At 40.9% G+C, this 9,719-nt stretch overlaps 1 protein-coding gene across 2 annotated transcripts in view; it reads right to left on the bottom strand.

The window, feature by feature from the left end:
• Window positions 1-816: 816 nt before the first annotated feature.
• sfrp5 (secreted frizzled-related protein 5) overlaps window positions 817-9,719 on the bottom strand; it is a 13,040-nt gene continuing 4,137 nt past the window's right edge. The window contains exons 2-3 of one of the 2 annotated variants that reach the window (XM_054600327.1): window positions 6,017-6,094; window positions 817-2,308 (exon numbers count right to left, since the gene is read on the bottom strand). In XM_054600327.1, the coding sequence (XP_054456302.1) occupies window positions 1,980-2,308; window positions 6,017-6,094 (407 nt within the window). In that variant the 3' untranslated portion in view covers window positions 817-1,979. Of the gene's footprint in view, window positions 2,309-6,016; window positions 6,098-9,719 lie in introns of both variants that reach the window. The other variant, XM_054600326.1, reaches the window with a different exon arrangement.

A 9,719-nucleotide genomic window follows, 5' to 3' on the forward strand; every position in this document is an offset into this window, starting at 1 on the left:
AACGTTTTACTGTGTCACAGTTGATCCATCTTGTATTTTGGAGGACAAACAATGGTTTTATTGCAGTGAATTAGTTGTGTGTGCGTCTGAAGTGATTAAGGTCCGAATGGTTTTGATAAAGTTGGTCGGTTACATTGCAGCCTGCTGTCTGTCTGCGTCACCCCTGTACTTTTCAGCATTAAATACTGGCACTTTAGTAGCCCAGGCTTTGTGTAAAGCTGCGCCCAGTGAGGATCTGGAAGATTTTGGCAGGTTTCAGCTCTTTTTCCCCTCTGAAAGGAGAAGTTAAGGTGCAAGCCAGACCATCAGTACTCTCTGTCCTTTATGTTCCCTTGAGTTTTTGGAATATCAATATCTTCAAAATAAATTAAATTGTCCGAAGTTGTATACAATGTTCATCAGATTAATGTAAATTGAAAAAAACCAAAAAACTTTGGTTAAGTTTGGACTGTTGGATTGATAAAAGGAAAATGAAAAATAGAAAATGTGAGTTTCCTTTCCATGACTGTATCTGATTGGCTGGTGGGAACAATTGAATCAGTCCAATTTCAATTTTATAAATGGAAAATTAGATTAATAAGAGTCGGAAAGACCCACAAGAGTATGTAGCTCTTTATGGAATCAAATGAAAACTGTGTGTGTATTTGAGACAAAACATACGTGATTAAGTCAGAAAAAGATGGATGAGCGTGCACTTTGTGATTTAATCAAAATGATGAAGAAATTACATATTTCAGAGAAAGATTCTTTATAAAAATTTCAATTATATTTTATTCATTTACTTTTATTGTAAAACAAATATGTATTTCAGTAACAGAACTACAGTACTTACAAGTTAAATGATTAGAAAATATTGTCAAAGTTAAATTGTCATCTTTTACTGCTACGGCAACAGTGAACTCAGGTGCTATGTCTGTATGTATGATTCCTGCTTTCATACAATAGAAGTTTAACTGAAGCAAATTCAAAAATTTAAGTACAAAACAAATAAACATTTAAAGAGTGATAGTGAAAAACAGTGAGTACCAGAGACTTATCAACCCAACGTTGATGGTTCTGTCCAGAGTCTCTTTCTCTCTCTTTCTCTTTCTTTCTCCACTTGTTTTCAGGAAGATGTCTTCTCTGCCTTTACCTCCTTCGCTCTCCAATTGGAAAAAGCAAAAAATATTCAAGTTTCCCTCTTTCTGGCCCAAAGAAATGTTGCTGTACAAAGTCAGTGGAAGCATCATCAAGACCCCCAGTATGTCTCGTTCCATCGGCCTTCTTTCCCAGCAGGGATAAAAGAAAAAAGCCCAGTTTCCTATTTATCTAGTATGCATCTGATTTACCTACTTTTTACATTAATAAAACATACATTTAAATGGATCATCTACATGTCTTTGCTTTGATGTTGTTCCTGGGAGCTCATTGCTCAGCCCACGTTTCATTTCTCTCGGCTCTTTTTTACACTGAATCAAACCCTGCTTTCCCACTCAGCTCCCTCCCCATTCTGTCTGTTTATAATCATTACATTATCAAACCTGTTTTCCCGCCGAAAGTTGCCTTAAATCTTTAGATTCTGTGTGAGTGATTTGTTTTACTATATCAGAAGAGGAAAGGAGAATTATTAAGGAAGATTCTATGAAATTGCGGGTGGTAGATCAAAATGTCTGTTTTTCTTTCAAATTGTTATAAAATGTGGTTTCTCTGGGGCTTTTATTGTTCGGAGGGAGCTGCCGAGCGGCTTTTTCCCTCTCCAACATTAACATGTCTGATTCATCAAAGCAGATCAGGACGACCCCCTTGACAACCTGATTCATGTTAAAGCTGAGAAAATAAAAGCTTGGCTGCCCTGCGACCCCTTGTAGGACTATGCTGCGGGGCCGGTAACAGATTTTGCAGGGATGTGGGGTTCATGGACACATAATTAGGATCTATGTGGAATCAGGGTGGAATGTGGGGAGCAATAGCAGATTGTGCAAACAGTGCAGCGAGCCGCGTCACTGGAAGACGGTGTGGTAGGTGGGACACTGGGCAGACTTCATGTACTTGACAGCGAACTTGAGCTCCTTGCTCTTCTTGTCCCACTTGTGAATGGACATGAGCAGCAGCTGCTGGTCCACTTTCCGGCCCATGATGAGGAAGTTGGACCCGAGGTTGTCGAGCTGGGCACACGGGCAGTTGGCGCCATTCTTGATGTACAGGGTCAGTTTCTTCAGGTCCTTCTTCCTCAGCACACCCTGCTTCAACACTTTCTTCTTCTTTTGTGCTGCAATCAGCTTCCTGTCACCCTTCTCCTTCTTCACCTCCTTGATTTTCATCTTGAGGGCTGAGGGGAGAAGAGAGGAGGAGATATTTTAAGTCTCTATTTTATTCTATAAAACAGATATTTACACCCAGAAGCTGTTAATGTGTCATTCTGATTTCCCTGTTAATTTCTACTTTGAGCAGCTGTGACTATTCGTCTTCCTGTGAACTAGCACTGCTGTGCCAAAGTATTTTACAGTACAGAATTTCACAAGTCTCCTGAGTATCATCATTTAAAGTCTCCTGCAGCGTATAAAAACTGCATCCTGTGTGTATGTTTGTGTGTCTGACTTCGGGAAAATCCATAAATGAGTTACAACCTCTTTTTGATGCAAGTTCAAGTCAAATCTTAAGCCCTTGAGGGTGAGTTCAAGTCACAAGTCATTATAAGCAAATTGAGAGTCTTTTAAATCTCTGAATGCTGATCTTTGAATGACATAGCAGCTGAATGGCAACATTTTCTCTCACAGCAGGGTTGAACATGTTTGTTATATAACAGAACATACATCTGAACTTTGGCCTAATAATTAAAATTTCCAGGGTCTGTCTGGTAATGTCTTTTCTTTTTATTGTTAGAGGATTTTACAACATCAAAACATGGGGCATCCCTGTTTTTACTTTCAAGTCAAATTAAGCCATTAGGAAGTACTGTGAGGTTAAAACGCCAAGTCAAGTTCCAGGTCCTAATTTTTTGGACCTAACTCACTCTCTCAGTGTGTCTCACATGTAAAGCTCTGGTTCTAACATTGCAATGTTTTTATATGTATGGAATCACTTTAGTCATTCTTCATGTATGTCATTTTCTATGTTACTATTACTTTGTAGTTGGTTGTAATATCATTTTTTTACGTCTCATGCTCCTCTATTGAGATATTGTGCTTACTATGTGCTTGCATTACAACAAGAAATACTGGGCTGATTTCCACTGTACATTGTTTTTAGGATACAAAGAGTTTAGTTACAGCAAACTCAACTTAATGAAGTACTAACTCGTATCTCCCGCGAGCCTAATGTTTATGAGTTTAACATGTGAGAGATTAAAATTGAACTGCCAGGCAGTTGAGAGCGGAATTCTCTCGGTGAACGTTTTGACAGGTGAAATTAATCATTGGCCGTGCAAAGCCGAGGGGTTGGTATGAAGCATCGCTATGTACCCAAGTCTGCTGGAAGATCGCCATTTCACTTCTCTCCTGTATAAACATCCCTCGGTACACTCTGATACGTATACTGTACATGCGAAGCGATAGCATGTTCAAGAGGGGAATGTGTGTGTTGAGTTTTCTCTCATCCTCGTCTTGATTCACATCCAGCTCCTTCACTGAGAGCGGCTGTTTGTGTGCCGCATTAGCGTGCCTCCGTGTGCATGTTTTTTTATTTTTGATGAATGCATTCATGTGTATGTGTGTGTTCAGTACAGATAGGAAGGATAAAATAATTTCCCTCCCTGCTTCATGTTGAATGCACACTCGTATTCAGTAGGGCCCCTCTGTGCAGTCTGGCCAGTATCCTTGTGACAAGCTGTGCCCACTTCTTTATACAAACTCACTCTCTTTAAAGTGAGCAGAAGGGGTGCAGAGGAAGAGAAGGAGAGAGAAGTGTGCTGTCATTTTGAGGAGAAACAGGTTTTCTTAAAGCTAAATCGAGCAACCTCCCCTACCAACCAGGTGGAGGCTTCATGTTCATGCCCGGCCTGACTCACTTCCCTCCCCCTTTCTTTTCTACTCTTGTCATTTGCGCTAGGCTGCAGGATGGTACAGCAAGGAATGTGGAGGGATCAGACATCAAAAGTAGACTGTAATAAAACACGAATAACAAGATTCTCTGAGGGCGAACGGTGTCCGAAGATGAATAGGTAACGACATTCATGAAGCGTGAGATCAAGCTGTAATCAGCTACAGCCCTATAGAATAACATTGTAGAGTCATTCTTGCCTTGATCTGCACATCCATACATCACGGTTATCGCGACTTCTCTTCTCATCCTCATCCAATCCCATACATAAATAGCCAATAAAATGTCTGTTTTTGGCTGGCTATGTTTCTTCACGTTAACGCTGTTTCATTCTAATGAACACAAAGTATCTGATCCCTGAAAAAAATAAACATGTTGCAGGATTTAGATATGTAATCCTGAAATTAATCAGACGAATAAATATAGGTAGAGTCATGATTAATTATGGGTGATGACTCTACGTTTTGGCTGCAGCTTAGCAGTGTGAGTGATGCTCACAAAGATCTATTTTATTGTTGTTGTTGTTGGATGTGATGTGTGGTTGTATATTAATTTATGATGAACATTAGGTCATGTTCTGTATATTCATAGGTGTGGGTGACGGCCAGAAGATAGTTTACGAAACTTGGTCTCTTGTAAACTGCAAACATTTCCTCTGTGGGACACTTCAGTTTTGAAATATGTTTTTTTTCAGCAAAAGTCTGGCCACATTTCATTTTCAGTTACACTATTCCCACTAATCTGTTCTGTAACATAAGCCATGTTCTTCATGAGTCTCCCAAGGTTATGATTTTTTTTTGTCACCATTTCTAGTTCAATGCTTAGAATCGTGTGAAATAGAGAAAATAGAGAGAAGTATATCATTAACTCTAAAGAATGGGGCAATAGTCCATGCAGGCAGAAATTCAGCTGCTGTGAAATACAATGGGCCAAAAGTCTCGATGAGCAGAAATAATGAAATAAATATGTTCTGGCTTTGCGTGCAGGTCATTACTGTCGTGAAACTGGAATGCTGGAAAGTAGAAAGTTTAGAAAATGACATTGAATGGACATCTGGGACTGGAAGCTATTATATTAATGTACCATTTATGAGATGAAAAGGTTTATGCTAGCAGAGGGAATAGTGAACATTAATGTTTTTTCTGCTTGTCCATGTCTGTGCTCATTTTGTATATTTTCTACAAATATTACCGAAAGCATATGGTTTAAAGGAACATGTGAGCTATCGCAAGAGACTGAAATATCAAAATATAATGAAAAAACCTCATAAAGGCCAGTACTTATAATTTTTTTGTGCACCAACAAAGGAACCTTGAAGTGTTGTTGGCACTGGTGTAGGTGTCATTTTTTGTCTTTTGTCTTTTTTATAAATCCAAAGGTTTTTACAGGAGCTAACAAAAAGCGGTGTGGATAAAATATTATGTGTTTTTATTACAATACCGGGCATGTGTATGAGTTAAAGGCAAAAATAAGCTCCTTAAATGTTCACAATGTAATGTATTACAGCTTTTAAATAGCTTTTCCTCAAACTCTTATCATTTTGATTCCCTTAATTTTATTATTGTTGTGAAACATCTTTAAAACCCTGATTAAGGCTGGTGCAAAACATTTTGTCTCCATAGTTGCACACCGAATTATTTGCCCAGCGTAATCCTGATCTATTGCTAGCTCATCACTCGCAAACTCACTTCTTTACGTAACCTGGGCTGCAGATTCTCCACAACAGAGGGTTGTTCAACATAACATGTAGCTAACCTGAGCCACTTTGGAAAGAAAAGTTGCAGAAGAAGCTAAGCAGCAGACGTCGCCACCTACAGGCAAAGAAGGCAAAATTTGCTGCAGTTTAAACTTACGTGCCACCTGCAGGCAATGAGTGTTAGAGCTATAGTTCTTTTCTGATTAGGACCCCAAAGAAGACAGTACCCGCCCTGCGGTGCATTAAACTGCCCCTGCCCCCTTGTATGTTATTGTCTAGCTCACACTTAATGATGATACTTACCAAAGTCACTGGCGCAGTAATGCTCCATTATGTTGTCTGCTTTCAGCTCATTATCACACGGAGGGCACGCCTTGGCCACTGCTGGGACAGAAAAATAATTTGACATTAGCAACCAAACCTAATCACATTTCATATGGTTCTATTAAGGCCAGATTAGCTAATATCTAACGACTGACTCATTAGTCAAGTGCAGTCAGCAAAACCAAAGCCGCGTTGGTATGAAATCGTTAAGCCCTGAGCACTTTTGAGGCACTTATTTGCAGCCCCCCTCCTCTTGTCAGAGGCTATTTGCTGCCAAGCGAATACACAGTCCAGCAAGCTGACTGATGTTTGCCCTGCAATTACACTGGACCAAATGTTTTTACTCTGGCCCTTGTATATTTTGGTGGTGCAGGCGTGGTCTTGGCTGTACAGGAAGGTAAATGCTGCAGCAGGAGCAGCTGAACATGGTGAAAAGGGGATTCAGTACACAGACACAGCCAGCACTTAGGCCACACAGCAACCACACATTGTGAAACAGCAAGAGGAAACCGAAGCAACACGATCGGTTTATTTTTAACTCAAAATTTATGGTCATGCCTGCTTTGCTGAAAAGCATGTTTAGCCTCACTCACTTTGATTTGAGACTTGATTGTTGTTAATGTGCGCCCATTCAACATTAGAGAGAAGTACAGGCCTGACAGGTAGTCTTTTTTATTTGTTTACTGCAGAATCTTGCTTATTTCTACAGCAGAAACGTATGGAAATATGATCATTCTTATCATGAAATTTTGACTTCATGATCAAACATTTTTCCTAACTTCAATCTGCCACTTAAAAACCTGGCTTTCAAGCCCTCAATCTCTTCTTTCTCAGAAACACAAAATCACTCAGACATGCTTCATACTGCCTTGCAATTTTCTCCAAAGACTCTTCAATATAAAACTTTATTATGACAATTACTACATAAACTCCATGTAATCCCTGAAGGGCTCTTGTAGCAATACACATCTAACATCAGTCCACTTATCCACAAAATGGAGCCTTGGGCCAACGGCGGAACAAGGTATAATATTAGAAATGTTCAGGGAGAGAAGGATGCGGTATATATATCTACCCCACACCACATATATGCACCTACACGGCAGTTAAATATCAGAAGCAGCCTTTTTTTGGGACGTTTGCTGTAGGGGAGCTAAATATTTGTCATTCACTAACCACAATACCCAAAATATGTCCAGATCTCTTCAGCCTCTCTGTCTCACACTTACAAACACACACATATGATAATTCTAGCACAGTCCAGCCCAGGCCCCTGGGTTAAAAGTCAGGGTTCAAAGGTTATCACCCGAGCACAAACCTCAGCGTCTGTGCAGATAATGAGAGGGGTCAAAGTTTAGCATGCTTCGCTGCTCGGGTCGTGGGGAGGTGAACCCCCTTACCACCACTGGGTGTATGTGCTCGTATGTGTGTGTCAGAGGGAGTTGGACCATGTTCTTGTAGAGTAACTGCCAGTTTTTTCTTCCTCTGAGGGTTCCCATGCATTCACAGGCTGGAGACCTGCGAGGCCTACAGGGTCAGGCCTCTTAATTGTCTGGTGCTGACATGAAGACTGGGACAAGAGCTCGGAAACCCACACACACACACACACACACACACACACACACACACACACACACACACACACACACACACACACACACACACACACACACACACACACACACACACACACACACACACACACACACACACAAACTCAGAGCAAGAGATGCCAAAACTCTGGATTTGTCTGTTTTGAATGATTCCCTTGAAGCTGCTACGTCTTATTCAGACTCGGTGGTAATTCATTCTGGTTTCACAGGGGTGGTATGTTGGCAGGAGGCCCAGTTACATTGGTGCCAGAGCATGTGTCAGGAGAAAGCAGCGCCCTCCATGAAACTTAGTTGAGCTTGGACCGAAAACCACCATTTGGATTTCGCTGAGAAATCAATTAAGCGACGACTGCCCTCATCACGCTCTGCTCTCGGTCGGGGGAATCAACGTCATGTTCTGATGGGATTCACTGCTGTGAGGTTTCGTGTGTTTTCTTTCCTGGACACATTTCTACCCAGCAAACATTTTGATATTAGGTCATTTATGTATTTTGCCATCATCTCAAGAAGTTTAGGAATTTTTTGACTTTCTGAAAATGATGTTCTTGCTTTGGTTGACTTTGGACTTGACTGCCTCTTGCGTGCTGCTTTTCGTCCTCTGCGTGCTGGGTTATAGACTTAATCACAGAAACTGAAATGTTTCCATTCCCAGTGACGAATGTTATGACATTGTCTTTTAGAGCTGTTGTTCTAGAGGATGAGGAGGTTGAGAGTCAATGATTGAAGGTAAGAGGAAAAGGATGATGGGAGTAGTTTTAGTAGGGAGGTGGTCTGTTGGAAAGCCCTTCTGGTATTCTTCAAACAGCGAGCCAGAGTAGAAGTGACGTACGGCAAGAGTCCAATAATTTAACTGCACAACTTCACTTAGTCATAGCTCTGAAGTTAATATCACTTTCTCCATTCCAGTCTCCCTCATCTTTTTTTCTCTTGTCCTCCCTCTCACTCTTTTCCCCCTCTCTTTCAAATAACCTGGTTTACCGTCGTATTTTGAAAATCTAGAAAGGCTGATTGAATACAACTAAACGCAACAAAAAAACTTCTTACTCTTGCTTAAGAAACCATTTGATGTTAATGATAAAGATGTGGAACTTCATTTGTCAAAGAATTGCCAATTTTTTAGTTTCAATTACATACTTTTTGTCATTCCTAAGTGACCAAACATGTAAAACAACTTTGTTCTTTCTCATTACATGACTTCCAAGATTCTACTCCTCCACCTCAAACATTCTGTTGGAACACAACACTGTTAATCACATTTGATGTTTGCAACATTTCACAAATTAGCTTAAAAATCAATTTCACAGCTTGTCACTTTCACATAAATATCTTCACTCAAAAGACAACCAGATCTATTAATACCGTCATCTGATCCCCTGCCCTGTCTTGTGCCTCTTCCCCTGCAATTGGAGCATCACAGTGCCTTTTTTCTTTTGCAAGAACGTTCCATTTAAACTATGCTCGGGTCACCATCTCATGCCTCATTTGGAACCTTTTAAGTTACGAGCAGCAACACTTATGACATAAAACGGTACTGTGCCGGAGATGAAATGCGGCGTGTGATTTATGTCGGAGGGCCTAACATCTGTTTAAATGCAGCATGCAGACAGACAGAGAGGGACTTAAACATGGCCCACAGGCGGCCCCCGGGGCCCCGAAAACACAGCACGCTCCTTGCATCTGTAGGAATCCTATACAGAAGAGAAAATACATTCTTAAAAGGCCGAGGCAGTCTTCCATGGACAGAGCATTGGATCACATTTTCCCTTTCATATATCGGCCAGGGCCACATGAGTAGCACCCATTGTGCTGCTGGGGACCTGACAGCGCTGCCTGTCTCCTTTAGCGAGGTTGTAACTTACACTAGCCGCATCAATGAGTGCGGCGAGGACAGACAATATCTTTCACACCATGCAATTTCAACGACTTTCACTGGACAACGTACATAGTGTCTTGAAAAGCGTTTTCTGCAAAAACATTTCGAGTTACGTAGTTTACCCCATTGCACTTAAACATGGGCGCAGAAAACTACCTACGTTTATCATAACTGTAGATTTGCAGATGCTGGCGGC

The sequence above is a fragment of the Anoplopoma fimbria genome, chromosome 6, assembly GCF_027596085.1.
Source record: "Anoplopoma fimbria isolate UVic2021 breed Golden Eagle Sablefish chromosome 6, Afim_UVic_2022, whole genome shotgun sequence".
Classification (NCBI taxonomy): Eukaryota; Metazoa; Chordata; class Actinopteri; order Perciformes; family Anoplopomatidae; genus Anoplopoma; species Anoplopoma fimbria.